Source organism: Pyricularia grisea, assembly GCF_004355905.1.
Source record: "Pyricularia grisea strain NI907 chromosome V map unlocalized Pyricularia_grisea_NI907_Scaffold_6, whole genome shotgun sequence".
In the NCBI taxonomy this organism is placed as follows: Eukaryota; Fungi; Ascomycota; class Sordariomycetes; order Magnaporthales; family Pyriculariaceae; genus Pyricularia; species Pyricularia grisea.
Genome location: NW_022156719.1, coordinates 3057804 through 3084787, shown reverse-complemented (window position 1 = coordinate 3084787; position 26984 = coordinate 3057804). Strand labels below are relative to the sequence as shown.

Here is a 26984-nt window from a genome sequence, read left to right as displayed (position 1 = left end):
GGCGAAATGGAGTTAATTGGAAAGACCTTTTTTGTTCACATTTTTACAGGGTTGTTGTTTTCTTTTCTTTTTTTTTTTCGGTCGTCTTCTCTATACTATGATAGGCATGGCTTATTTTGCGGGTAGCATTAATTACAGCAGCTTGGGGATCAGCCTGGGCGTGTTCTTCTTCCACTCTTGGTAGTCCTTCCTGTCACCAAACTTCTTGTCATACTTCTTCTCACTCAGCGGGATTCCCGATACCTTGGTCAGCAGTAAGTAGGCGAAGAGAGGGCTGATGTATGACATTGCCGCAGCTGCAGTCATACCTCCCACGCCTCCGCCCAACCCTATCGCGGACTGGATAGGCTGAGTTCGCAGAGCTCCAGCAGCAACGGTCGCGATACCGGTCCAGAGACTGATCTCTCCAAAATAGTTAGGGTATTGGCTATTGGCATGCGTTAGTGGGAATTTTCAATGTATTGACAAAAAAAAAGTCTGAATGAAAAGCTTAAAACTTACCTCACAGTCCACAGACCACGGGTCATAAACTGCTCGTCGTGAAGCTTGGCCCTCTTCTCACTGGCCCACTTGGCCTTTTGCCTGTCGGCAACGACCTCAAAACCGAATCCGAGCAGGAAGAGCGAAAGGCCAATCGCATCGGTGATACGCACACTGCCAGGGACGGCACGGAGCGCGGCAGATGGGACCGAGTTGATGGCGAGGACCGGCAGCGTGCAGAGAGTGACCCATGTTCCCTGGGCGATCCACGCGGTCAGGAACCTAGGAGGCGACTTCTTGATCTCGTCAAAGCGCGAGTCCTTGCCTTCCGTGAGAACCCGCTCAAACAAGTACGAACCCAACCGCGTCGCCCAGACACTGACGGCGGCGCTGAGGATGACCTGGCGCCAGTTGAGGGTCGCCGAGGGGTTGGAGAACGGAGCCAGCAGGCTCGGAAGCGGCGGAATTGGCAGACCGGCATTCGCAGCGGCAGCGCGGGCGCGGATGGCTGGCAGATACAAGCTCAGTCCCGTTGCAGCCAGATAGGTGAGAGATCCGGAGACACTGATGAGGAGTAATTCCGTTAGTATAGAGTATGTATTGGGTCGCAGCGGGCTTCCACGTACTCGTAGAAACGCTCAGATTGAGCAATAATGCTAGGAATAGCAACACCGATTTGCAAGCCGTAAATCAGCCCGACCGCCGGCACGAATGTCCTCAAGAATGGGTTCTTGAAGTTTGTCATTCGAAGCAGGGCATGTAGTAGGGACGCCATTGTGGCGAGTGTAGCTACCCCCCGAAACAACCCAACCGTCTTGGCTTGACGGACTGGGAGTTGTGTTTATTATAGAAAAACTTCGTCTGATAAAGTTGACAACGATATTTCACTGGGAACCAGTCGTGACGCCATCAATGGAGACCGAGCATTTATAGGTGAGAGCTAACTCTGTACATGGTGCGCCTTTGTGGGGTCACGATCCAGGTGGATCGTTGTACAGCATGGCCATCGGTTCCTGCCATCTTACCTCCATCGCTCGCGGTCTGTTTGTAGCCCGAATGCCGATCGATGTGTCTAATATCCGTAGGTTCCACACACTTGATTCAATCAAGTAAAGGGGCTGAGTAGATATTGCATGCATTTATTTCTTAGCCGCAAAGTCATCCTCTTTTCAATTCATCACTCCCCATATGCTCGGTGTGAGGTAGCCTATTAAAATGTCTGGGCGCATCTGTCGAGCCGAGACAGATCGAGCGCGACCAAACAACGAGGCCGCCAATTCCGATTGCTGACGGAAAATAATGGGGACCTCCCCCACAGAATATGCTGGATGAATCCCCGGCAACTACCCAGTCAGGTAGGTGTGCTCAGCAACGAGTTCAAAGCCCAGTTGGGGTTTATTACCGGGCTAGGCTTCATGCTTGCCTAGAGCTTGGGTACCTAGGCAGCTTGGCAGATACTCCCTAGGGAGTTAGTGCCGCCTATCAAGGATCCAAGCTCTTCACTAGGTACTTCGTAGGTATCTTGTGCGGGGTCATGATGGTATCATCCGCGACATTCTGCGAAATGGGTCTGTCTGATTATGGATAACGTCGCAAGTCGAACCCTTCTAGATGCTCAGGCGATTCTCCGTTGGTCACGCTTAATTTCTTCCATTGGCCATACACAACACCATACTATATGACTCACATATGAGTTGCAAACGTCTGACAACAAAAGACATTATAAACAACTCAATCACCAGTGATTCCATTCAGCTTCACTAAAGTCCAGCGATATCATTAGGCTCTTGAATCGTTGTTACTAGAGCAAAGTCACATTTGGGATTGTTATTTGATTACTTCTCCGAGTTACCACCTTGAACAACAATGTCCGCCGCAACTAGCGCAGCACATAATCATGCCTCAAGCGTGGATGCCAGCATATTCTCCGCCACCGGTATGGTCGCTCTTATAACTGGTGGCGGTACAGGCATTGGTCTTATGATGGCCAAGGCTCTTGCGCAAGCCGGAGCACACCGCGTCTACATCCTCGGCCGTCGGACTGAAGTTCTCAACGAGGCGGTAGCATCCATCAATCGTCCCGGAGTGGTGGTGCCGATAACGGCCGACGTGACTTCCAAGGCCTCCCTCGCCGAAGCTGTCAAGGCTGTTGAGAGGGACACTGGCCACCTGAACCTCCTGATTTGCAACTCTGGCATCGGAGGTCCTCCATCGGAGCCGCAGATCACAGCGCATACGACCATTGAACAGTGGAGGAATCAGCAACTCTCAGCAGACCCGGCTGACTGGAACCAGACGTTCAATGTCAACGTCACGAGCGTGTGGTTTACAACAATGGCTTTCCTGTTACTCCTTGACTCGGGCAATAAAAGGGGAAACATCGCGCAGACATCACAGGTCGTCGTGACGAGCTCCGTGGCTGCCTTTAACCGAAAGGCTCCGGGCGGCTGGGCGTATGGACAGTCAAAAGCAGCTGTCACTCATCTGGTGAAGCAGCTCGCAGTTGCTCTCCCGCAATGGAACATTCGGTATGTCATATCACTTAAGTCAATTCAAATCTTTAATCACCTAGTCCAAGAAACTGACGTTGAGATGTTAGGGTCAACTGTATTGCACCTGGATTATTCCCTAGTGAAATGTCGACACATTGGGTTCAAGTCGCTAAGCAAGGCGATTCAACATGGGATGAGAGCAAGCCACTTCCGGTTGGGCGCGAAAACGTACCCCTTGGTCGCATGGGCAACAGTGACGAGATGGGTGGCACGATATTATACCTGGCCTCGAGGGCTGGTGCGTATTTGAACGGAAACATTACATTGATTGATGGAGGTCGACTGGGAACATTCCCTTCAACTGGGTATTGATTGTGCGCAATCGCTTTACTTTTTTTTTTTTTTGTCTGCGGAAAGAGTTGGTCTTATTCGCGTTGCTAAGCCCCTTTTTTTTCTAGATGTTTCTTATATGGCATCTCATCGTTAACTCACCGTAGACGCATGCTTCAAACTGGGACACCAACATTCAGAGTATATATTTCGAATGCAAAGAATTCAGCCACTCCAGCCGTTTCGTGTTTCACCACCTGATCATGAGCATCGAAATTCGCCCCAAGCCCTGCTCACAATGTTAAACCACCCTCTCTCATGCACATCTCAAACTGACAAGCTCGTGGCTGCAGGATCTTGTCAAAAGTCAAAAGTTCGACAACCGGTCCTTTGACTCATAAAATCCACACTGGTGGAGCACAATAATACGGAATAGGCAGTCCGTCAACCCCTGCAATTATCAGATCATCTGATAAGCTGCACGTCGCTGCTGTGATATATTCACAAGCGACGCCAAGAAGCAGATCTTTAATATTGGTAGCGGGCCGCACTCCACAATCACAAGCAGCTCCGCATGGAGACTCGGCCAAGACCGAGGGTTCTGCCCGATATCCAGGGGTAAAGAACGCATGTTTAAATATGAAGAAAACATTTCCCGAAGACCTTGAACCCTGGTAGTCCTGTCATTGCGCCATTCAACGGCAAAGGACAGCGACGATGAGACCAGTGCTACTGTGTGTGACAGGTGCTTGGCTCAGCCAGGTCAGCGCCGAATACACCTGGCCTTCCCCTCACGATGAGCTGGAAGATATCCTGTCCCTGCAATCCGGTCTTTATGCCCACAACTTTGCAGCAGGTAACATGGCCATAGCCTACAATACTACCAAGCCTTGGTGGCTCTGTTTACTGATACCTTTCTCAGGTGTAACACCCTGCCTTCAGGGCGGCAATGTCAAAGGACGCCAAAATGCCGCCGAATGGATCCGCACTGCCTTTCACGACATGATCACCCATTCTGCAGACAATGAAGGTCCTTCTACCGGTGGCCTTGATGGGTCAATCTGGTTCGAGCTCGACCGTCCTGCAAACTCTGGCCTGGCATTCAACAACACCTTCAGTTTCTTCTCAAGCCTCTACTCCCGACGCGCCTCCGCCGCAGACCTCCTAGCGATGAGCGTTGTAGTCTCGCACAGCGCCTGCGGGGGCCCAATCATCCCCAGGATTCCATTCCGCGCTGGCAGGATCGATGCCTCCGAGGCAGGACCGACTGGTGTTCCTGAGGCGTTCACGCCTCTGGATGAGACTGCTGTCCAATTCCGAAAGGCTGGACTCTCCGAAAAGGAGATGATCCAGCTCGTGGCGTGCGGACATACCCTTGGCGGCGTGCACAGTAACAATCACCCACAGATCGTGCCCGGCGACAGCAGCATCTGGAACGATACGGTCGAGACGTTCGACAGGACGCCGCACAGCTTCGACAATCGGATTGCGACAGAGTACGTCCAGGGAGTGACGATGAATCCTCTCGTCATCGGGCGGAACGATACGCTCAACTCGGACAAGCGCATCTTTGGTTCTGACGGGAACAAGACGATCAGTGAACTGGCGTCTCAGCAAAGTACCTTTGACGAGGTCTGCGCAAATGTCTTTCGCAAGATGATTGATACGGTGCCTGCGGGTGTGGAGCTGTCAGAACCCATCGAAGCTGTCGACGTGAAACCGTACATCATCGATCTCTCGGTGGACAACGATGGAAATTTGCAATTTGCAGGTCGCATCCGGGTAAGGACGACAGACGGGAGAGATGAGAATAGCTTGGCCGTGACTCTCGCTCTCACCGACCGACATGGTGAAACCCTCCCGAGTCTAGAGGCCGCCTACACGGGAAATGCGACTGGTCTTTACGGTGAGACGTTTGCTTGGTACGAGTACCGCAGCACTCTCGACGGGGAGAGAGGCATCGGAAAATTTGATATTCACGTCATGGAAGCCGACGGCACAGTTGAAGTCCACAGCAATGGCGGGAAAGGATTCCTGCTAGACGACTCGGTAGTTTACCAGGGTGCTGCCTCGTGTGTCTCTCGCACGAGCTCAGGCGGCTTCAGAAGCGCTACCATCACGGCAGCGGTCCGCAAGGAAAAGGCAGATGTGTCACTGTCAGTAGACGTGGTCCGGTTCCAAAGTCGACAGGGTGTCGTCGTCAGAGGGATGGTGCTTGAAAGACTGGCTCTCCAGGCCAGTGAGACACATGGAGACTGGGTAATATTCAGTGCTCCTGTTCAGCTTGCGTCAACGGCATGGTCCACAACATTTGATATCGTCCAGCATGAACTGGACGGAAAGGGATCAAAGTTGGAGTTTATTAGGACTGAATTATGTCCTCGAAACTAGGCAAGACTGCAACTGGAAAGGGTGCCCGAAAAAGCCCCGGTCCAGCCCCTGAGGTCATTTTTACAAGCCTCCCAGGTCGCTTGTGTAAGTGCTCAGCTTTAGCACCCTTAAGAGACTGGTGCATGCATTCCAACTTCCCGATCTCTGCATCGACAGCCTGCTATTAAGTTGCACGAAACCGCGTACCGGAAAGACACCTATCAACGATATTGTGATCGAAATGAAGAATCGTATATCACGCCGGCTAATACTGCTTACCTTCCGTGATGACAAAGATGCCGTGCCTGTAAAAAGGAGGGGCGAATGTATTAATTCCCCACTTGCAATAAAGATGGGATTGGTGTGGCAGGTTGGAAAGTTACTTGACTACTCGATGAGGAGCAGACGAAGGGGAGGACAAAGAGGATGAGTGATAGGAAGATTGAGGACTGTTACGCCGGATGTGCCAGCAGGGTCACCATTTCCCTGTCGGAAGATCTCGGAGGACAAGGAGACGTGAACTTCCGTATACGTCAAAAAGCTCTTAGCCTGGGTCATGCGAGATCACGCATCACCAGATGATGCTGAAGGCGGTACAGCTTTGCCAAGGTTGTATTTTGCGGGGGAGGGGCAATGACAACAGCAGCTCTATCGGTTTGCAGTTGAACCATCCTTGTCTGGCAAGGATAGCAGCACATTACCCCGCATCTCCAACTTGGTCGGAACGTCTCGTGTCGCAGTGATAGGTACCAGAGCTTGCGGAGGTTAAATGTATTGGAGAGTACTTCATTGAACACTGCCGGTAAGTTTTTGTGATGCCGAGGTTCGGTTTGAGGCTTTGATAAAAAGATAAAAGAAAAAGGAATGGTCACTGACGAAGTCTGCCAGCAAGTACAGAAATTAATCTCGATTTGGTACCAGTTATATGGCTTGGACAGGAGCCAAGACCCTTCTTATGCTTGCTACCCGTTCCTACCCGTGACGTAAGGTTAGTCTCCGAGATTTTCGGGTTGGTCAGGGTTCGTTGTTGAGACCAAAAGCAAACCAGCCTAAAACCGCACGTACGGAGTACAGTTGCCAGGGAAAAAAGGAAACAAGCCAAGCCAATCCATTCAACACACGGTGGTGTCTCTGCTTGCTTGTTCAATTGAACCCTGCCTGCATTTTGATTCTTCAAAAGATAAGACTTGCTAGCTACCTAGCTGCCCAGCCTTCCAGCTCCACTACTAGATACTGTAGAACCAGACATGAAAGATAGGCTCGCAAGCTTGGGCACGCGACGAACCCATGTACTGAAGGTATCTATGGAAGCTAACTAGGTAGGTAGGTATCTGCACACTTACGTCGCTTCTTCATCCGTACTCAGTGGTGAATCTTGGCGTGTCACCAATATCTGGTCCTGACTACCGTAGTACACGCATATCTGGAGTATCCCGGGAAGTTCATGCTTGACGGGCATCTTCCCCTCATGAGATGCACCTATGAGAGAGCAGCCTATCACACCACCAAAACCTCCGGATGCCCGCAGCGGTGTTCCCAGCCAACCGTTTCAGCCGAGCTGGTTGACCAGCTGTAATGTACATACAACAAGTAGCTCCGGGTGGAACTGAAGTGAGGAGATGCTGCAACCGGCGGCTAGATTGAGTGAAACTGTTCATATGGCTTGATTTCACAGATACGTACCTGCAGTGCTGCTGTACTGTACCCGTGTACAGCAGGGAATAGGTAGGTACTTTCTTTCGATAAATAGTACCAGCCTCCCCGCGCCACAAGATCGCCAGCCGAGGAATGGACTCAATTTGGCTTCTTTTCTTTGTCTACCACATATCCAGTACCATCACCTCCTAAGACCCTGCAAGCCTGCATCGAGATATTGCTTTGCTTGATAGAGCTTCTTTCTTTTGGCATTGATTTTGTTCCTTTGGATAAGATCGCTGCACCAACAGTCTAACGCCTCCAACAAAGAGGTTTTGTTTTCTCTGTTGGTCAATTAGATACCTACAGTATGTAGGACAAAACAACAGTCGCACTCGCCAGACACTCGGGACGAACTAATATTTTTTTTTTTTTTTTACCATTCAAGGCGACCGTCCACCCCTCACGCGACCATCATCCATTCTTCCTTCCGCCCAACAATTCAGAAAGAAGCAACAAAGCAAAGCAAAATAGGGTTTCGCAAAACTCCGCGCCCCCCCTCGTATTTCTATCATTCACTACTACCTCCGTATCTTATTCCCGTCAATCTCTTCTTTTCTCTTTAAGAAACCATTGAAACCTTCAAACCTCCAAGAGTCACAGTTCCCTCGTCATTGCCGTTGCGGCTATCTATTCGCTGCGCTACTACACAAAGAAGGCATAAAAACCAAGCTGTTTCCTCTCCAAGTGTAAGTGGGCATGACCCGTTGACGTTGGCACCCTTGTCCCGCTGCTCCAAAGACCATCCTCTCCCCCCGCTTCTCCAACCAACCCGAAACGACCCGCGCTCCCCCCCGTTTCGTGACAACCTCACAAGGAATCCCCCAGCCTGCAAACAAAAAGACCGCCTTACTATCTATTTCGAAAATACCTTTCAATCCAATTAAAACCCAGTTGATTGGTCTCGGAAAGTCGGTGTAGCATTGGGAGCGGACTTCAGGCGCTGCAGAGTTTCGTTAGGAAGCCAGCTTCCCGAGGCGTCCGACTAAAACAGTCGCACACTTACCGCCAAGGACTGGACATCCGTTGGACCGCCCAGATTAGCTCCCGTAAATTGCCGAGCCGACTTACACCTCTGGGCGGCCCAACGGCCTTGGCTGATGATCCCGCGGTTCAACACCATGTATAGCACTAAGCTTGCAACGAAGCTCACCCTGGCCTGTCACAATAAGCCAATGCAGAGTCACTGCAGAGTCCGTACTGTTCATATCTGGGAAATATGCAATGGGACATAATACGCCGCTACCGGTCTACTACTGGCGCTCCCGTGGAGCCGACGCTTTGGGAATGTTGATACTAACTCCCCGGTGTCAATTCTCACTAGATCCCTGCTTGCAATCTCCGTTCCCAACGTTAACTGTGCTTCCTCAACCCTTAAGAAGAAGCCCGCCTCGCATAATAGGAGCTGGTCCCATTGTTGACGAGACACCTGGTTCCTTTCGCTTCTGCCCGCTCAGTGGTTAGCACTTACATTTCTTTCTTGAATCGCTCATAAACTCTCGATCCACCATTTCTCAGTCTTCGACTTCCTAGACATCATGTCAAATAGTATCAAACAGGCGGCTGAAGCAGTTCGATCCAGAACATCAGAAGTTATGGGTGGCGCAGGAAAGGGATCTGGAGGCGAGACCGCAGCGGTTGCCAATGACTTCCTGCATACGCCTTTTATGCGCGCCGCATTACCATTCCTGAATGGTGGTGCCGCCGGCATGGTTGCCACCACAGTCATCCAGCCTGTGTAAGTTGCAACCTGTTGACGACTGCTGGGTGCGTTGCGGCGTTCATCCAGTTGCTGACAAGTAGCCGAAATTCTGCAATGCGCCTGCTTAGCGACATGATCAAAGTCCGACTCCAACTTGCCGGCGAAGGCATAGCTGGCGGCGTCAAGCCAACACCGCTCTCCGTTACGCGCGACATTCTCGCCAGTGGCAGGGCTTTGGACCTCTACACAGGACTCTCGGCCGGTCTCCTTAGGCAAGCCGTATACACAACGGCGCGCCTGGGTTTCTTTGACACATTTATGGGCACGCTTACCGCAAGGGCAAAGGAAAGTGGATCGGCGATTGGCTTCAAGGAGCGAGCTGCAGCAGGCCTCTCGGCAGGTGGTCTCGCGGCTATGATTGGCAATCCGGCAGACCTTGCCCTTATCCGCATGCAGAGCGACGGACTTAAGCCCAAGGAGGCGAGGCAAAACTACAAGTCAGTAATAGATGCACTGGCGCGCATCACAAAGAATGAGGGGATCGCAGCACTCTGGTCGGGCGCAACGCCAACGGTGGTGCGAGCCATGGCTCTCAACTTTGGACAGCTCGCCTTTTTCAGTGAAGCCAAGGCGCAACTCAAGAGCAGGACCGAGTTGAACCCCCGTGTGCAGACCCTCACTGCCAGTGCGGTTGCCGGATTCTTTGCCTCTTTCTTCTCGTTGCCCTTCGACTTTGTCAAGACAAGACTGCAGAAACAACAGCGCGGCCCCGACGGAAAACTTCCGTATAAGAACATGATTGACTGCTTCGGCCAGGTGGCCAAGCAGGAGGGCCCGTTGAGATTCTACCGTGGTTTCTGGACCTACTATGTTCGCATTGCCCCACATGCGTAAGTTTGGATTTATTCTAGGCCCTCTTGACTGTTCCCAGCATGGTTGAGAACTCGAAGCTAATTCCCTGGATACAGGATGGTCACCCTGATCGTTGCCGATTATTTGGGCTGGATAACAAAGTAAACCCGCGAGAGCCTGGTCTTTGTTTGTGATGTGGCTTCGTTGCAGCATTTTCAATGGTTATTTATTGGGTTGGTATGTCTTGTTGTCTCTGCTTGCTGTGTGAGATTGGAGTTTAGGCAGATCGAGTCTTTGTTTTTATTTTTGCTTATCAGGTTTGGGGGGTAAAGAGACCGAAGATCATGTTTATACTCTTTTTGGAAGTCCTAACATGAACACGAGACCGTGATTTATATAAAATCATTACCTATACCTCAAAAATATAGACCGAAAAGGTAGATTGGTTCCATATTTTCGAATTTGTCGCCAAAGAACCCTGAAGAATGCAGGTGAATGATATAGTGAATCAAAGACCTTTTTATGCTCATGCATGTGTCAGAATCTAGCAATGCAGGTGAATGTGCAAATCGGGTTACAAATTTGCCATCAAGGTTGATTTACATAAGGAGGCACTTTATGTATAAGAGCGTAAGGAGGCCACGGTTTGGGAATGAGAAAATTTGACCGAATTTGCCTGCCACCTTGCGCTTACTCGCGGCCCCGCAATTTCATCACTTGCTCCGGGCAGAAGCTAAGCAGACAGTCCAGGGCCCCCTTGGACCGAGTTTCGGCTTGGCGACTGGTAAACACGCCCGCAACAAGGCTGGGCAACTCTCTCAACATTGATCCATCAACAAGGCTTTAAACCACCACCGCTACTATCATTCCTCAGGCGGGACTCTTTGCTCCAAGGCGGCACAAGGCCGCTGACCGTTCCCAGCAAGAAAAAGAGGACACCCGCGACCTGCTTCGATACATGGACAATCCCAAGGAACTTTCACCAATATGGACGCCGATTGGGGCGAGGTAAAAAAACCCATGTCTGCCCGACGTCGGGGAGGTTTTTGGTCGACACGCGACGGGTGACGTTTAGCTGCTCATGTCACTCCGCTTCCAAACCACACCTCCCCATTCTGCGACCAGGACCACAGAGGGCTGACTTTCTTTTCTATCTAAACATTTTGGTTTTCCTTCGAGCGACAGATTGCCCAATACCACACACAACTTGGCTACCGCCCCGACCCCACCAATCCCAGCGCGCATCACTCGGCGCCGACCGCCGTCGCTTTCGATACCCGATCAGAGTTGCTATGGGTTGGAAAGGACCAGGTACACAACATCCGGCTAAGTCCCATCGGGGATGCGATATCTTTTTTTTTTCCACACCGGTCTGCGCTTGTATGCTGACCAGTCATATTACAGGGTCGCGTTGCGGCCTATGTTTACTTTCTAAACAATGGAATCATGGAGTTCCAGCGCCACATCGCCTTCTTGTCGCACCCGCGGCAACAGGGGCCCGTTCATCAGTTCCTATTCAACGAGACGTGTGTAATCAGTCTCGGGTCGCATAACGTGCACATGGCGCAGAGAGGAGGAATGTGCCTTGCCAACATTGGGTAGGGCTCCGGTTTACGGATGATGGTGTCCCCGCCATTCGTCTGGCTTGCTGCGCTTTTTGGCTTTTATCCCACCGTTCCTTTTTCTGGGCGGCGATATGCATGCGACGACGGCTGACATCGGGGTTGAGCTCAGACATGTAAACATGACGAATTTGCGCTGCATGACTTTTACTTCACGGGGCACTTCGGAGATACTGGTTGCCGGCGACCAGGACACCATGTTTGTTATCGATCTTAACAAGAAGCAGATAACCAAGGAGGTATGCAACATGGCTGGGTTCATCCTTTATTTCCCCCCGGTTTATCTCTAACTAATGCACCATTTCGCGCCGCTCTGGTTCTTGCAGGTCCCTGCTCCAAACCACTACTTCCTGATGAAGAAGAGCAAATATATCTGTGCAGCATCCCGCAACGGCTGCGTCGACATTCTTGATCCTATCACATTGAAGGTCATCAACACATGGAATACGCGCTCTGCGCAACTCAACGACATGGACGTGCAGCACGACTTCATCGTGACATGTGGAGCCTCTCTCAAGCAGGGGACCTACATGGCTGACCCTTACGTCAACGTCTTCGATCTAAAGAACATGCGGTCCTTCCCGCCTATCTCTTTCCCGCCTCTAGTCACCTACGCACGAATGCACCCCAAGATGGTGACTACCAGTATCGTAGTGTCAAAGACCGGACAGATGCACGTTGTGGATATCGCCAACCCCCACAATCCCATCGTTCGCCAGGTTCTTGGCCATACACACTTGGCCCTTTTCGATGTTTCGCCCTCGGGCCAGGCAATGGTCTTCACAGATACAGAGGGCTATATTCATGTATGGGGTCCGACGTCAAAGGCCGTATCGTTTGTAGATCAAGGCCTTCCGGTTGAATTTGAGACTGAACAGCCCAGCTTTGCGTCGATACCATGGAGCGAAGACTTGTAAGTTGGATGATTATTGCCAGAGGCTCAGCTGGCCGGTCTGAAATGACCTACTGACACACAACTGCAGCCCGGTAAACATGGTTGGCCTGCCACACTACTCGGAAGCATTGCTATCGTCATGGCCCGCGGATCTTTCCTCCGATGTAGGGGCGCCCCCAGCTCAGTTTGACCAAGCCTACGTCGACGCTATGCTGCCCAACGGCAATGTTGGTTTGTATGGCAAAGCAGTGCCCGGTACCCGCAGGAATCAGGTTGTCGACACTAGATCTGCCGACAAGCCGCAGAGCAGCCTGCAGGCCCCCAAGTTTCTCAGCGAAAAGGCCAGAGACGGGTTCAAGGGACTCACGATGGACACAAGCGATATTGAAACTGCCGAGGATGTTGTTCCGAGCCCCATAAGGACTGACATTGAGAGCTTGAAGTCTGTGGTACCAACCATGTATCACCTATTCGAAATCAAATTCAGCAAATTCGGTGTTGACGACTTTGACTTTGGGTAGGTCTTATTGCATTTCGTTGTCTTCGTGAAAAGATGCATACTTTCAGCCACTGACATGAGGTTTTGGTCCAGATATTACAACAAGACGCACCACTCAGGACTGGAAAACCACATCACCAATTCTTATGCTAACAGCCTCTTACAACTTCTCCGATTCACTCCTATCCTCCGCAACTTGGCTCTGCAACATGCCGCCACCTCTTGTCTTGATCAGCACTGTCTGCTATGCGAGCTTGGTTATCTTTGCGACTCGATGGAAAAGGCAAGAGGCGCATCATGCCAGGCAACAAACATGCTGAAAATGCTAAGTCAACATCCCGCAGCTGCAAACCTTCATCTTCTTGATGGTGATCGGATCGCCTCGTCCTCGGCCATGAAGATACAAGGTCTTCTTCGCTTCCTACTGGATTTCATGTCTCGCGACTATGGCAAGACCTCACCAGGAAACAACGACCTGGAAAACGCCACAGCGACCTCATCTCAAAGCTTGATCAGATGCGACCAGTGCAAGAGCGAGACGTCCCGTCCGCAGACAAACTACGTCCAGGACTTGGCATACTCCCCAGTCACGAGCAATGGCAACAAAGGTATCGATATTACGGACAGCTATCTGGCGGCGCAACAAGGCGCGGCAAGAAGTCGTATGGCGCCCGCGAAGCTGCCATCTTTCTCACAAATCCTTAAGAAGAGCATAGAAAGAGAGCAGGTGACGCGGGGATGGTGTACGACTTGCCGTGGTTACCAGCCGCTGTCTATGCGCAAGATTATTAAATCCATACCCCAGGTGCTTGCTGCCAACACCTGCATCTCGTCGGTCGAGGAAAAGAAGCTATGGGCAACCCCCGGTTGGTTGCCCGAGGAGGTCGGCTTCATCATCGACAAGGAACATATATTCTGCTACGAGGGCGCCGAGCTTGACTGGCTCATCAAGAATGGAAAGTACAAGCTCTACGTGTACTCTCTGATGGGTCTTGTTGTCAACATTGAGCCAGGGCCGACCTTTAAACCGCATCCGGTTGCAATTATCAATGGTTAGTATTGTTGTCTTGCCCCTTTCGTAGGTGTATACTATCTTGTGAGTTCTTGAGACTAACTTCTCTATTTAGCTGCGCACTCTGAACCCCAAAAGCCCGCAAAGAGTCAATGGCATCTCTTTAACGATTTCCACGTCAAGCCCATATCGGCCAGAGAAGCCCTGACATTTAACACATCGTGGAAGACTCCTCTTGTTGTCATGTTCCAGTTGAAAGCAGCCAACAACCACATCGACAGCACATGGTTACAAAGACTTGACACGTCAATTCTGTATCAGGATCAATCGTAAGTTCTCCCAAAAGATGGATGCTTTGTTGTGTTGACCGACTTGCTAAGCGTACCTCCCAACAGGCCCGAAGCAGAAGACAAGTCCTATACTCTTCTCGATCCAAACACGGAAGCACCTACACCAGGAACCGTGATTGCAATCGACGCCGAATTCGTTCTCGCCAAGGACTTCGAGTATGCAGTCAACTCGGATGGCGAGAAGGAGACGATCAGGCCACGCATACACTCGCTAGGGAGAGTTTCGGTCGTCCGCGCAAGCGGAGATCGTCGTGGCGTGCCGTTCATCGACGATTACATCAATATCAAGGAGCCAATAGTTAATTACTTTACCGAATTCTCTGGCTTGACAGAGACCGACCTGGACCCAAAGACATCGAAACACAACCTTGTACCCCTCAAGCTTGCATTCAAGAAGCTCTGGCTGTTGTTGAACTTGGGCTGCATCTTTGTTGGCCACGGCGTATGTGTGATCGTCCCCTCGCGTGCTTTTGTCAAATGCTAATTGGTAAATCTGCATTGCTGTTCTATAGCTCAGGTCCGATTTCCGGGTTATAAATCTGCAGGTGCCACGAGAACAAGTTCATGACACTCAAGAGCTTTTCTGGGTTGAGGCGCAACGGCGGAAACTGTCGCTGGCCTTTCTCGCCAAGTCTGTGCTCAACCTCGAGATTCAGGGGCACATGCACGACAGTATCGAGGACGCCAATACTGCTCAGCTGCTATATTGGAAGTACAAGGAACTCTTGGAAAGCGGCAGGCTGCACGAGGAGCTTAAGAAGATCTACGCCTTTGGGGTCAAGCATGGGTTTAGACCTGTCAAGGTGGCTGGGCAGTCGGCGCAGCGGACCGAGACGCCGCCAATGGTGGACGACGCGCAGCCTGGTGTTTTACTTCCATATCAGCCTCCAGAGTTGTTGCAGGGCAGCTAGGAGCTGTTCTCGTGAGTTGCGAGGGGGTTTGCATATTAGCGGCAGGAACAAAACTACTACAGCCGCGGCTTTATTGGAGAAGCGTGCATGGCTTTGGTTTATCACGGCCATGTATGTCTTCTCAATTATGAATGGTATAAATAAATAAGGTTTCCAAACTCGTCAACACGTCCGATTCATGCCCTTGTCTGTGTGCGTTAGGGGCTAGCTCGTAGTGGATGGGTGCGTCTTGCTGTGACACTCACTCTCCTCCAATTAACTCTCTTGGGATTCTACCAGTGCCAATTCACGCCTCCGCCGTAGCCGCAGCAGCGCCACCCTTCTCGGCAGTGACAGCCTCGGAGTCCTCGAGGCTCTCGCCCTTGTTGAGCCCCATCTGGCGCGTGTCGTAGCCGTTGGCCTCGAGGAATTCCCTGAAGCGCTTGTCCTCGAGCGTGATGGTGTCCTGGCCGATATGGGGCAGGCAAAAAATGGCTAGCGCGGCCGAGACGACGCAGAGCGATGACGAAACGTAAAAGGGGTACTGGGCCGAGGCGACAGCGCTTTCTCCGCCCGCCGCCTCGATGTAGGGGTAGACGTAGGTCCCGACGAAGGCGCCGATCTTGCCGATGGCTGCCGCGATGCCATAGTACTCTGGGATGCGGTTTGTGTCGTCAGAATCATGACAGGAGGCGACTTCAAAGGAGTGAGCTTGGCGAGGGGAGGAGATTTTATCTATAACTCACGTCCACGAACACCAGTTGCGCACGTCTTGGCGGCGAGGAGACCAATGTTGTTTCCAGGTCCCAGCTCACCCATGGACAGGAAGATGCCGTAGACCACGGCAAAGGCGGCCACATTGGAGGCCTGTGCGAGTTGCGGGTACAGGCCTGCCATGATAAAGCCAATGACGGCCTGGGCACTCACGCCGGCGGCAAGAGCGTATCGAGGTCTTTGTTGTTTTGTGTCAGCTTCATTGCGCTTGTATGAAATGGCTTCAGAGGGCGGAAGGCAACATACCCAATCTTGTCGCTAAGAGGTGCTCCAAGCATTGTTCCCTGTTTTGACACACTGTCAATGACGACTTTGGGACATAAACGTATACAAAAGGAGTAAACGTACCGGGATGTAGAATAGGTTGATGACAGTGTTCCAGCCAAACACAATGGTTCTGTAGATACAACGAGTCAGCCAGGGTTCTGTGGTCCATTTTTGTTCAGAAGACAGTCTAGGCAGAACAGATCCATGTCGATCTGTGATTCTACCAGGCAGACCCCATAAAAGATTGTAGGAAACTTACAAAGCCTGTCCATCTGGGAAGATGTTTGCCAGAATAGTAGACGAGTAGATGCCAAAAGCGTAGGTAAGGAACTGGGTTGCATAAATCTCAGTGTCAGGGACGGAATCTAGTACGCAATGCGGTGAAACTTTTACTCACATCGTAGATGAACCATATCAAGCTCACGATCAAGAGCCTCCATCCGTAAAACCTGAGCACCAGCCTATACGGTGTCTTGGTGTGCCTGAACGAGTTCTTGCTGAATTCGACCGGTTCTTTCAAGCGGAAGCGCATGACTAAAAGGACCAGAGGAAACACGACACCAATGCCCAAGCTAGTGCGCCAGATGGTGCTCATGTACTCGTTCTTGGCAGCAGCAGCAACGACGACTTGTACCCGTTTATTCCTGTCAGCTTTGATTTCTAGACGACAAAATAGGATTTCTAAGGTGCCAAAAGTAGTACCCACATGGTACAAAAGCGCCAAATACGAATCCCCAGTCTATCATGCTATTGGTAAAGCTGTACGTCCGCATTCATGTTAGTTGATTACCCGTTCGTAGTGTGTTCAGGGGTGTGCGTGAAAGCCCACTCACAGGATGAAGAACATGTTGCGCGTGCCAGCCTTAAGCTCACCCGTAGACTCTGCGCAGCCTACAGATCCCGCAGGATACTAACACCGAATTTCAGTATACCCAGTAGGATTGATAAGCTAATTGTTTTGGGATCAGACCTACCTCGCCACCAATGCCAATGCCGACAAAGAAGCGCCAAATAGCCAGCATCGTGAACATTCCCGTGGCTTCTCCATGCCAGTAAGATCCTGCAGCGAGCGCCGTAAAGATGATCAAGATGATGGTTGAAATAAGTAGTGAGTTTGTTCTTGACCAGCGATCAGAGAGAAATCCAAAGGCAAGTTGTCCAACGACCTGCAGACGACGACGAGAATGAAACAAATCAATCAGCTGAGACGGACTCGAGAGCTAGCAATGATGGACCAGAGGACACGGGTGTTAACTTACAGTCCCTGCAAAGGCAATGGCGCTGACGACCTTTTTGGCCTGCGAGTTGGTGTACACAGAACCATACTCCCTTCCGAGGACTGTGGATACGCTTCCGATGACCTAGGGTTGAAGTCGTTAGGTTCCAAATTCTGGAATGTTTAGGAACACTGAATTCGAGTGGTTTGCAGGCTGTGCTCACATTGTTGATGTAACCTTCAGACAGCGAGAAGGTAATTAATTAGTTAGCTACAAGTACATGCTTCAATGTCAAGACATGGATCTTATCTTCAATCGACTGCAGACAAAACCAATACTCACCATCTGAGAAAAGACCAGCACCACAGGCAATCACGGGCAAGATTGCAGTCCAAAAGGGCTGGCTTTGCGTTATGTCGAGATCAGCATCGTCAACTTGGCTGGCTGGTTGATCTGCCACATTGCTTGGGGACGATTCGTCCTCAATCTTGCGCTTACTGCCAAAGCCGAACATGATATCTATAGACCTAGGTGTGTTCTTGGTTACAAGAGAGGACACAGGGACGATAATCTGTCATACAGTACCAAGACAGTCTAGACAGAGACCGTCTAATTAAAAGAGTTCCTCTCTCGCGCCCAAAATATTAGATGGAAGAAAAGAAAAGGGATAAAGAATCAATCAAATCCGAAAAAGAAAAAAAAATACAAAGTGAGGTAAACCTTGTATTAATTAATATGTAAAAAGATAAGCGCGAATGTTCGAGAGCGGCACGACGTAATGACTCGCTTATGGTAGGGAGAGACCTTTACTGCGTACGTACTTGGATGCATTCATTCATTTATGGAAGGTACAAAAGTACAGAGTATCGATGGATTCGGTAATGATCATGGTTTATATTTGGGTAGCGGTGGGACTCAAATCCACTGCTGGCTATAAGGCCATACCCCGCAAAACCAATGATTTCTTTTCATTTGGACTTGGATTCAGCGGGAAGGCACCTATCTGCGTCGTACAGATAGCTAGGTAGGTAGGTAGGTGGCTACGCTGCAGGCAGGTATGATGTAGATAGATAGACAGGCAGACGCGTTAGCTGCATGGTTATCCGGTAACTTTCGGCACGAGGACAACACCCATGTTGAATGTTGGTGGTGTTCGGACATTTCGACAACTCAGATACCACAACCATCCCATAACCTCCCCTAGTCATGGTTACACTGTGAGTATTTATTGACTTCATGAAAAATGAATAATAAAACCCGAATGGTTCAACCCCCAGCATCCAATAAAACAACAGAAATGTTGCACATGTACCTCTTGCAACCCAGTTAAACGCAGGCCGAACGACTAGTTCAATGCAGGTTGTAGTCACTTGTTCAAAATTGGGATTTCCGAATAGGCGTAAAGTGGTTCAATGTCTTTGAAAACCCAGGGCCCACTACCAGAAGCAATAATATGATTACTATTTACTGAGTCAAAGCCACCCAAAACTTGTTGAAGGGGGATCAATTCGTGCATCTGGTTGCTCGGCTGTGGGAGCATGTCACATCTGGGTCTAAATCTACGGAGTACCTTAATCTAGCGGCGTAGCGCAGCATCGGAGAGGACAAGCTTTTCGCAGCAGTAGCCAAGCACTCTTGGCGGGCGCTCTGATTGCACCTATCCCGATATACGCACGCGGTAATGGAGTGACTTGTTGTGGGGTCCGAAACATAAATATCGAGACAAACCCCGGGTCAATTCCTCTCGCCAGCTTTGGGGGTGCAGCATTTATTTGGATTCTAGATCTGAACGCTGGGTATTCAGCTCATGATTGCAGCTACAGGTGCTGCAATGACGATGCCAGATGTTGCCCTAGAATTTGGGACGAGCTGATTAAAAACGAACTCAAGTTCAATTCTTTTTTTTTTTTTTTTTTTTCCTTCTGTCTACCAACATTCGATAGCCGCCTAACCCCCCACCAATACAAACTACCGATACACGGCCAACGCCTCGTGCAACCTCCCCCACACCCCACCATGCCAGGCCATGACCTGCGCAAACTCCTCCTTGGGGAATGTGACCGAGTACATGAGCAACCAACCGCCTACCGCAATGTCGGCATACGCCACCTGGGTCCCGGCCAAGAACGGTCCGGACTCGTCCATCCGGTACCACTTGGCCAGCGGCTCGAGCGCGGCCTCGCCGTCCTTTAGGATCTTGATCCTCTCCTCCTCGGTCTGCGTGTCCATGGCCTCCCAGCTCTCGGCCCCGAACCTCGCGCACGCCTCGGCCTTGTAGATGTGCCCGTTGGCCGGGTTGAAGGGGAAGTGACGCATGCCGAGCCGCACGATCTGCACCCAGAGAGCGTCCACCTGCGCGTTGAACGCCGCCGTCAGCCCCTCGGTCTCGGCTGCCATCAGCCGCGGGCCGGTGGGAAAGGTGCGGTCCAGGTACAGGGCGATTTCGAACGAGTCGCCCACTATCTCGCCGGTTTTTGTGTTTTTGATGATGGGGAGCGTGTAAAAGTCGCTCCCGTCAATGTGTTTGCGCACCGGCGCGCAGTCGAGCGACTTGCGGACGTTTTTCACATCGGGGAGCTCGACTAGCTGCGTCTTGTAGGGCACTTTTTTGAAGTTGAGCGCGTAGCTGTTTGTTGAGGATCAGGATCAGGTGCAATCGGTACTGGTGAGTTTTAAGCTTGAAGTTTGCCTTGATCTCTAACAATTGCATTGGGTAAAAAAGAAACATACCGAGTTTTGCATGGGTTGACGGCAAATGGCCGTACTGGCGGGCCAGATGCTATATCGTAGAACAGTATCTCGTGTTGGTCTCCCATGATGTTCTTTGGTTGAGTACAAGTGGAGTCTAAATGTGCTGTTGTAAGACTGGTGTTGATGTTCATAGGCAGCGACTTGGAGATCAGATGAGATACTACTCTGCATCATACACCACTTCGAAAACAAAAGGAAGCTGTCAACCCGGTTATATAAAAGCTCCAGTCCAGCCCTCGCATAGGTAGATCTGGATCCAAGCCACTATATCCTTGTTGTAGGTCCGGTATGCATACTACATGCAGTAGTGTCCCCTTGGCAACTGAGCCATGATGCGTACCCCTCATCAGGTATGAATCATCCATAGTTGCCCATGAAGGAAATAATCCGTGAAGCCCCCTGTGACCCATTTCTTCTGCCTGCCTTGGCAAGAAAAAAAAAGGCCAATAGCCCAACTGAGACACCTACTGTATTAGGAATGGACGCACCTGTAGGCATGCCCTATTTCCATCCACCGAGTCTTGAGCCTGTTTTGCCCCTCTCTCCCCCAGCAACATGACACGTATCACAGCTCGTCCCGCTCGACGCCAATGAACCCACTCGCCATCTCCTTCCCCATCTCCTTCATCCCCTTCTTGACCATGCTCGAGATGATCTCGTAGACGACCTGCGCCCCGGCAAGCGCCGTCTCCTCCCCGGCGCCCTGGTACGCCGGCGAGACCTCGACGATGTCGGCACCCACGACGTTGAGGTCCTCGATGCCGCGCAGGATCCGGATGAGCTCCCGGGTGGTCCAGCCGCCGGGCTCGGGCGTGCCCGTCCCAGGGGCAAACGCCGGGTCGAGGACGTCAATGTCGACCGACAGGTAGACGGGGTCTTCGGTGCCGAGGTGGGACATGATGGTACGGACGACACCCGAGGCGCCGAGCTCGTCAATGTCGTCGGCGGCGATGCGCTTCCAGTTCTGCGCCGTGTCGTCGTCGTAGTCGCCCCAGTCGTCGCCGCTCAGGCGCGTGCGCAGACCCGCGTGCACCGACGGCGCGTCGCTCGAGTTGGAGATGAGGCCCTCGGAGCCCGCGAGCCAAAACATGCTGCCGTGATTGAAGTGGGCCTGCTCCGACGGCCACGCCGACGGGTACTTGGCCGGGTGCCACGTGTCCAGGTGCGCGTCAAAGTGTAGGACACGGATCGGCTTGCCGTGGATCTCCTTGAGCGCTCGGAGGGCTGCCAGCGCGAGTGAGTGGTCGCCTCCCAGAGTCACCAGCTTGGGCTTCTGCAGCAGCCCCGAGGTCGGCCTGTGTCTGCCAAGCTGGCCAAAGGCTGCCGTCATCTGCGTGAGCGCCACGGCGTTGTCCACTGGCGTGACTGGTATGTCGCCGCAGTCGATGATCTTTGCCCAGTTCTGGTAAGGGTTGATGTTTGCACGGGGGTTGAAGCCACGGAAGGTGGTCTGCCTGCTTGATGCTTGACGGATAGCTCTAGGGCCGAATCGGGCTCCTTAATTATTGGTGTTTTTTACATGTCAATCTCATGGACTGAAGAAGATCTCGCTTTTTTTTTCAATCATCTGCGCTAGATCCTACTTACCAGGACGGTAGCTGACGGCAGTGTCGAAAGGTGCCCCAACGATTGCAATATCAAAGTCCTCACTTGGTGTCGTGAGGCATTTTACGTACTTAAGATGGGCAAAGGATCCAATGCCAACGAATGGCCACTATAAGTTATATCAAAAGACCCTGTTAGCATATGCAATATGATACCACGGCTTAAGGGTTGGCGTATCGAGAGGGTCAGGCTGTATTGCCATGACGCTGGACAAACTCACCTCCATCCCCCATTTCCTTTCTAGCTCGTCCAGCTCTTCCTTGGTCCATTCATGGTCATCATGATGCTTGTCACCAGCGCACGCAACAGCTGCACCAACACTGGCGAGCAACGCGGCAAGGTAGACCACAGGCCTCATTATCAGTGAGTTACGACGGATTCCGTTCCAGCCAAAAGCGGTAAGGATATGCAGAAATAAGTAACGATATAGATGCTTGACACGTTATTGTGAAGTAGTGCGTATGAAAACCAACCTATATTTTATGGGAATTATGCACATTCTGAAAAATAAGAAAAAAAAAATAAAGTGAAGATAAAGATTAAAAACCTTCCCGATCATCTAATTCGCATTGCAGTATTATGGGGTTACTTTCCTCCCGAAGCCGAAGATAACCAACACAACGGACCGATGAGTCCGCAGTGGCTATAGCGTGGGGAAAATGAAAACTACCGTATCGGACCCCCTGGGGTTTCCTGATAATGATGAAATTCGATCACTCTGGAGACCAAACGTCCAGTGAGGGGACCGGAGAGCGCTGACTCGTCAGAGGGTATGCAAACAAATAGGTGACGCCAAGCCGTGGGGGTTGGAGTGTGTACTCCTAGCAGGAGAACGAGAATAAAAAAAAAAAAAAAAAACTAGACCACAATTCTTACTGCACGGACGGCAACCATGCCCACGGCAATACGTAACCTACTTGTGCAGCTGCCATGCTTCGAGACTTAAACAAAGGTCATAAATATCCCGGCGGGATGGCACCAGACCCAGTCCGATGTTCGGCCCCAGCATCGCATGTGGGCAGTTGCTTCTGTCGGTCGGTGAGGGCCGAGGTGGGCTGAAGCCAGTCTCCCACAGAAAGGCAGATGGAGGGCAGGGGGGCAACGACCAGCGGGCCAAGAACAATAGAGAACAAAAAATAAAGTCAAGTTGGTTAAAAGCGCTTTGCTTCTTCTGTTACTTTGGTGCTAAGCGATCGCATGTCTTGGATGGTGCAGCAACGCGACTGGTTCGCATTAACAAGGCAAACCAACGTCATTTTCTTCAACATTGTATTTCGGGATCGTCCTGCTGCACAAAAGTGTGGGTGACACCACCACCAGTTCCCCCGATTTTTGTGCAGAAAGAAACAAAAGCAAAAAAAAAAAAAAAACTTGAGATTGTGTACGGCCCTAGCGCACTGTCGGGATCGTCCAAACTCTACCTGTCCCGTAATAGAAGGAGTTTTTTTTTTATATTTTTATATTTTGTTTTTTCTTTTGTTTTATTTGAAGGATCCGAAGAGCTTGTGGTTGATTGATTGATTCATTGGAGAAAAGGGACCAAAGAGGAGGAGGGGGTATATTTTCGAGTTGCCACAAAATGGCTGCCTTTCTGTCAACAAGCTTCGGCTCGAGTAGAGTTCGATACTGAAAGCCTGAGTAGAAGAGTAGGAAGAGAAAGAAGAGAAAGAAAGAATAGAAATGAACAATAAAAATGAACAAATAACATTTGAATTGCACCCCAGATCGCCAGCACTGTCCTATCAAAAGCTTCCTTGACTTAAGTTTTTTCTTATGATAATCCCATGTACAAAAAAAACAAGTTTTGTAAAAAGGGGAAGAAAAAAAAAGCAAAAGGCATAGATTCAAAAGGGCTGGGACCAATAAAAAATGATGTAGAAATAAAAATCATAGTGAAAAAAAGACAAGCCTTTGAGGGGAGATGCAGCTCAATACTTGATGCTCTGAAGAACAAAGGGAAACCAAATGCCAGGTAGATGACCGCTTTACCGTCAACAGTAGGCCATGTGCCGCGTTGCCACGAGTCCATCGTACCGCTACTTGATCTGACAGAAAGTCGAACAAAGGCGTACTTGGATTACTTCGTCCCACACATTGGCATCCGTTACAGCCTGCTTGCTTGCTGGTTGTTCTGTTTTGGATAACGACACTCGTAACCGTTGCAAAAGAGAACTATGGCACGTGCTCTTGGAACCCATCCATTTCCAGATTGGCGGGTGATTCAAGAAACTCGCCATTGCCACCAGTAAAGTCCCGAGGCTTGAAATATCCCATAATGAGGAAACCCAGAAACCCGCGAGAGTCCATTGTTCTTGTTTACCCCAAGAACTCAATTGGTCATGTCTGCGCCAGCCTCCAAACTTTGTGCCAAAACAAAGCCAACTGCTGCAAGTCTTCCATGGACACAACAGAATCGGCCTCTCAAAGGATCAGGCACTTTTTGGATTTCCTCTTGGGTGTCGGTGGCTCTAGGGCAGCAACGATTGCCTGTTGAATATCCATGTGTCAGATGAATCGGCCCGCCGCAAAAATTAATGTACTATAGCGAAGGCCTTGTCACCTGCCCAGCAACAAGTGGAGCAGACCAGTCGGTTCTCCAGGGAGTAACTGTACGTACCTCATCAAAGACATCCTTCAACTTGTACTGCGTTAGAGCACTGCACTCGACGTACTTAACGGCACCGAGTTCTTTAGCCATCCGCTCACCATCCTCCCTCCGCACTGGTTGCATCTTCTGCTTGCTCAGCTTCTCCCGGACGCTGGGGTCATCCCTCAGATCAACCTGTGTACCGACAATGAGGCAGGGCACGCCGGGGCAGTGGTGGTGAACCTCAGGGAACCACTTCTCCCTTACGTTCTCAAACGAAGCTGGCGATGTGACGCTGAAGCATACGAGAAAAACGTCGGTTTGTGGGTATGATAGGGGTCGCAGTCTGTCGTAATCTTCTTGTCCTGCCGTATCGAAAAGTCCCAGTGTGTACGGCTCGTCCCCGATCCTGTTGTGTCACCAGAAAAAAAAGTATGAGCAGCCTGTCGCGCGATTGATGTACATCATCTCCCCCTCGGAGCGACTTCCCCCCTAAAGCGTCAAGCTTCTTTTGGGTTTTTTTTCTTTTTTCTTTTTTTTTTTGGTTTTTTTTTGGTTTATAACTCACATTACCGTCACTGCGTAGTTGTCGAACACGGTCGGCACGTATTCGGACGGAAACTTGTTTGTTGTGTAGCTGATAAGGAGACATGTTTTACCGACGGCACCGTCGCCGACGACAACGCATCTGTGGACGCAGGGGTAAAGCAAGAGCGCGTTAGCGAGGAGCTTGACAGCGATCGGATTGACATCATCGCAGAAACACGCGTCGCCCAAGAAAAAAAAAACACCGCCGTATTTCCGATTCCTCGGCGTCACCTTTGTTCCGCCTTTTGACCTCTCCGCCTCCCAAGACGCCGACCGACAGATGAGCCGTAAAAAAAAAAATCAAAAAAAAAAAAAAAATCGTTTGGCCAAGCAGAAAAACACCGGTGGGAGGGGATGGCAGCAGCTCGAAGGCGACGGATGATCAAAGAGTAGGAGAGTGGTGGTATCGGAACAATGGATAGACGAGGCGAAATGTCGAGCGGTCGACTTACTTAATCGTTGCAACCACCATTGTTTAAAGCTGAGCGGACGGTTCTATCAAGCACAAAATAGCCCTTATTGTATTCTGACGTAAAAGTAGCAATTGAGGATGGCAAATGTCGTTGGTAGGGCCGACAGTGGGCTGGGTTGGCCTTTGTTGTTGTCCGCTTTCTAGTCGCGTATCTCCCTTGCGGCTGCGGCTCTTTCGGTTTCTGTTCCCTTTTTTCTCTTCCCCTGGCGTCCCTTAACTGGTATTGCTCTGTCTCTGGTCCCCGAATTGATCGGGAAGAATTTCGATTTCGGAGGATTGGACGCTCGGGCGCTGCGGTAGGGAGGAGATGACGGGGGGGTTTTTGGGTCGAAGGTGCGGATTGTGGAGTCGAAGTGCAGAGAGAAGAGAGAGGCTCGCTGTGTTTGTGCTGGGGACCTTAGTGGGTGTGTCAGGCAAAAACGAATGTCGCCGCCGGGGTCGACGTTTGTGGGTTTGGCTGGTCGGTCAAAAAGCTGGATTGTGTCAAGGTCGGTCAGATTGTTTAAGAAAACAAACAAAAAGGATCGACTCGAATTCGTAACTCGAAAACAAAAAGATTAAATCCGCCGTGAGTTTGAGATACTCTGAGTAAGGTACCTTGGCCGAGCAGCTGTTCTAGCGGAGGAGGGGACGGCCAACAAGAAAAGCAACCACTAGAATAGATGGAACCGGGCTAGATTTAATGGGTAAGGTAGCCCATGTGTGAGGGACGCCTAACAATCTAACGGTCCCTACCTTACCTCCTAGGTACCTTAGGTTTTGGTACAATTTATGTAAGGTAGGTAGACAGACTCGTTGGGGGTATCGAGCAGCGGAGCACGAGACAGTAAGCAAACAACCAGGTGCCAAAGCTTTGTAGGCGTCTAGACTTAGTAAACAGATAAGTGAGAAACGCAATTCCGGATCAAATTATCGAGAACAAACAAACAAACAAAAGGGAGAAAGAAGAAGTCAGCTCATCGGCTTTAGCTTAAGCCCAGGTTCTGGTTCTTGTATGTTTATTTTTATTTCTTTACATTCATCTTCGCCTTGAGGTGAGTACGTGTTGTCGCACGCCCTCTCATTTGACTTGGCTACCTACTTCACCTATCTACCGTTACCGTACTTTAGGTACAGTACGAAACGAAACGCTAGGTCCAAGGGTCGCAAAATTGGAGCTGTGAGATGGGTGCCTCATCCCTCGCCAAAGGCAGGCGGGAACGGGGCAGCGCGTTGCCAAGACGCCGGGAGGGACTCTGTGGTTTAAGAAGATAGCAGCTACACCCCCCACTTAGAAATAACACATCCACCTGCCCACCTTTCTTGGATACCATGGATGGAACAGAGCTTATCCGCATAACGGCCGCCTTCTCTCAATGCAGAGACACAATGTTCAAACTTCAAAGCGCCCCCAAAACCGACAGTCCCTTGCCATGACGTTGGATCACATTATGATGCAATTTTTGTTTTCTTTCTATTCACACGGGACTTTTCTGGGTGTCAGCTTGATAGGTTCATAACCTCCAGAAGACGACCAGCCTGTAACCAACGAGTC

At 50.7% G+C, this 26984-nt stretch overlaps 8 protein-coding genes across 8 annotated transcripts; 3 read left to right on the top strand and 5 right to left on the bottom strand.

Annotated features, from left to right (window-relative positions):
- Nucleotides 1-132: 132 nt before the first annotated feature.
- PgNI_08892 (uncharacterized protein) lies at nucleotides 133-1255 on the bottom strand (the record flags this gene model as incomplete). Its single annotated transcript, XM_031128882.1, has 3 exons — nucleotides 133-427; nucleotides 502-1044; nucleotides 1107-1255. 3 exons carry the CDS (start codon nucleotides 1253-1255, stop codon nucleotides 133-135), a joined length of 987 nt encoding a protein of 328 aa, XP_030978844.1.
- An 829-nt stretch (nucleotides 1256-2084) lies between these two features.
- On the top strand, nucleotides 2085-5693 carry PgNI_08891 (uncharacterized protein; the record flags this gene model as incomplete). Its single annotated transcript, XM_031128881.1, has 4 exons — nucleotides 2085-3008; nucleotides 3080-3270; nucleotides 4048-4158; nucleotides 4225-5693. The coding sequence occupies exons 1-4, from the start codon at nucleotides 2347-2349 to the stop codon at nucleotides 5691-5693; spliced, it is 2433 nt and encodes an 810-aa protein (XP_030978843.1). The 5' UTR covers nucleotides 2085-2346.
- A 1782-nt stretch (nucleotides 5694-7475) lies between these two features.
- On the top strand, nucleotides 7476-10394 carry PgNI_08890 (uncharacterized protein). Its single transcript, XM_031128880.1, has 4 exons — nucleotides 7476-7675; nucleotides 7756-9105; nucleotides 9198-9959; nucleotides 10038-10394. Exons 2-4 carry the CDS (start codon nucleotides 8906-8908, stop codon nucleotides 10084-10086), a joined length of 1011 nt encoding a protein of 336 aa, XP_030978842.1. The 5' UTR covers nucleotides 7476-7675; nucleotides 7756-8905; the 3' UTR covers nucleotides 10087-10394.
- Nucleotides 10395-10615: 221 nt separating this feature from the next.
- Nucleotides 10616-15367, top strand: PgNI_08889 (uncharacterized protein). The gene is made up of 9 exons (XM_031128879.1): nucleotides 10616-10929; nucleotides 11107-11232; nucleotides 11326-11782; nucleotides 11870-12456; nucleotides 12527-12955; nucleotides 13031-13989; nucleotides 14065-14278; nucleotides 14345-14741; nucleotides 14812-15367. Exons 1-3 carry the CDS (start codon nucleotides 10909-10911, stop codon nucleotides 11521-11523), a joined length of 345 nt encoding a protein of 114 aa, XP_030979090.1. The 5' UTR covers nucleotides 10616-10908; the 3' UTR covers nucleotides 11524-11782; nucleotides 11870-12456; nucleotides 12527-12955; nucleotides 13031-13989; nucleotides 14065-14278; nucleotides 14345-14741; nucleotides 14812-15367.
- On the bottom strand, nucleotides 15359-18209 carry PgNI_08888 (uncharacterized protein). The gene is made up of 12 exons (XM_031128878.1): nucleotides 17790-18209; nucleotides 17671-17684; nucleotides 17490-17591; nucleotides 17205-17396; nucleotides 17064-17140; nucleotides 16937-16989; nucleotides 16628-16857; nucleotides 16490-16560; nucleotides 16312-16360; nucleotides 16210-16247; nucleotides 15936-16141; nucleotides 15359-15843 (listed from the first exon to the last, which is right to left on the bottom strand). The coding sequence occupies exons 1-12, from the start codon at nucleotides 17959-17961 to the stop codon at nucleotides 15497-15499; spliced, it is 1551 nt and encodes a 516-aa protein (XP_030979413.1). The 5' UTR covers nucleotides 17962-18209; the 3' UTR covers nucleotides 15359-15496.
- A 1206-nt stretch (nucleotides 18210-19415) lies between these two features.
- Nucleotides 19416-20263, bottom strand: PgNI_08887 (uncharacterized protein; the record flags this gene model as incomplete). The annotated part of the gene is made up of 2 exons (XM_031128877.1): nucleotides 19416-20073; nucleotides 20178-20263. The coding sequence occupies 2 exons, from the start codon at nucleotides 20261-20263 to the stop codon at nucleotides 19416-19418; spliced, it is 744 nt and encodes a 247-aa protein (XP_030979405.1).
- Nucleotides 20264-20421: 158 nt separating this feature from the next.
- Nucleotides 20422-22161, bottom strand: PgNI_08886 (uncharacterized protein; the record flags this gene model as incomplete). Its single annotated transcript, XM_031128876.1, has 3 exons — nucleotides 20422-21695; nucleotides 21786-21912; nucleotides 22024-22161. 3 exons carry the CDS (start codon nucleotides 22159-22161, stop codon nucleotides 20764-20766), a joined length of 1197 nt encoding a protein of 398 aa, XP_030979406.1. The 3' UTR covers nucleotides 20422-20763.
- A 1067-nt stretch (nucleotides 22162-23228) lies between these two features.
- PgNI_08885 (uncharacterized protein) lies at nucleotides 23229-26110 on the bottom strand. The gene is made up of 4 exons (XM_031128875.1): nucleotides 25431-26110; nucleotides 24959-25078; nucleotides 24421-24799; nucleotides 23229-24290 (listed from the first exon to the last, which is right to left on the bottom strand). The coding sequence occupies exons 1-4, from the start codon at nucleotides 25448-25450 to the stop codon at nucleotides 24225-24227; spliced, it is 585 nt and encodes a 194-aa protein (XP_030979407.1). The 5' UTR covers nucleotides 25451-26110; the 3' UTR covers nucleotides 23229-24224.
- Nucleotides 26111-26984: the final 874 nt, after the last annotated feature.

Bases quoted from the DNA above. Each gene is read 5' to 3' on its own strand.
- PgNI_08890 (XM_031128880.1), top strand. From the start codon at position 8,906: ATGTCAAATAGTATCAAACAGGCGGCTGAAGCAGTTCGATCCAGAACA. The intron at 9,106-9,197 runs GTAAGTTGCAAC...GCGCCTGCTTAG, and splicing joins ACCACAGTCATCCAGCCTGT to CGACATGATCAAAGTCCGAC. The intron at 9,960-10,037 runs GTAAGTTTGGAT...CCCTGGATACAG, and splicing joins GTTCGCATTGCCCCACATGC to GATGGTCACCCTGATCGTTG.
- PgNI_08889 (XM_031128879.1), top strand. From the start codon at position 10,909: ATGGACGCCGATTGGGGCGAG. The intron at 10,930-11,106 runs GTAAAAAAACCC...TTCGAGCGACAG, and splicing joins TGGACGCCGATTGGGGCGAG to ATTGCCCAATACCACACACA. The intron at 11,233-11,325 runs GTACACAACATC...GTCATATTACAG, and splicing joins TATGGGTTGGAAAGGACCAG to GGTCGCGTTGCGGCCTATGT.
- PgNI_08888 (XM_031128878.1), bottom strand. From the start codon at position 17,961: ATGTTCGGCTTTGGCAGTAAGCGCAAGATTGAGGACGAATCGTCCCCA. The intron at 17,397-17,489 runs GTAAGTTAACAC...CGTCGTCTGCAG, and splicing joins CCATTGCCTTTGCAGGGACT to GTCGTTGGACAACTTGCCTT. The intron at 16,858-16,936 runs GTGGGTACTACT...AACGGGTACAAG, and splicing joins ATTTGGCGCTTTTGTACCAT to TCGTCGTTGCTGCTGCTGCC.
- PgNI_08885 (XM_031128875.1), bottom strand. From the start codon at position 25,450: ATGGTGGTTGCAACGATTAA. The intron at 25,079-25,430 runs GTAAGTCGACCG...CTGCGTCCACAG, and splicing joins ATGGTGGTTGCAACGATTAA to ATGCGTTGTCGTCGGCGACG. The intron at 24,291-24,420 runs GTACGTACAGTT...GATATTCAACAG, and splicing joins TGAAGGATGTCTTTGATGAG to GCAATCGTTGCTGCCCTAGA.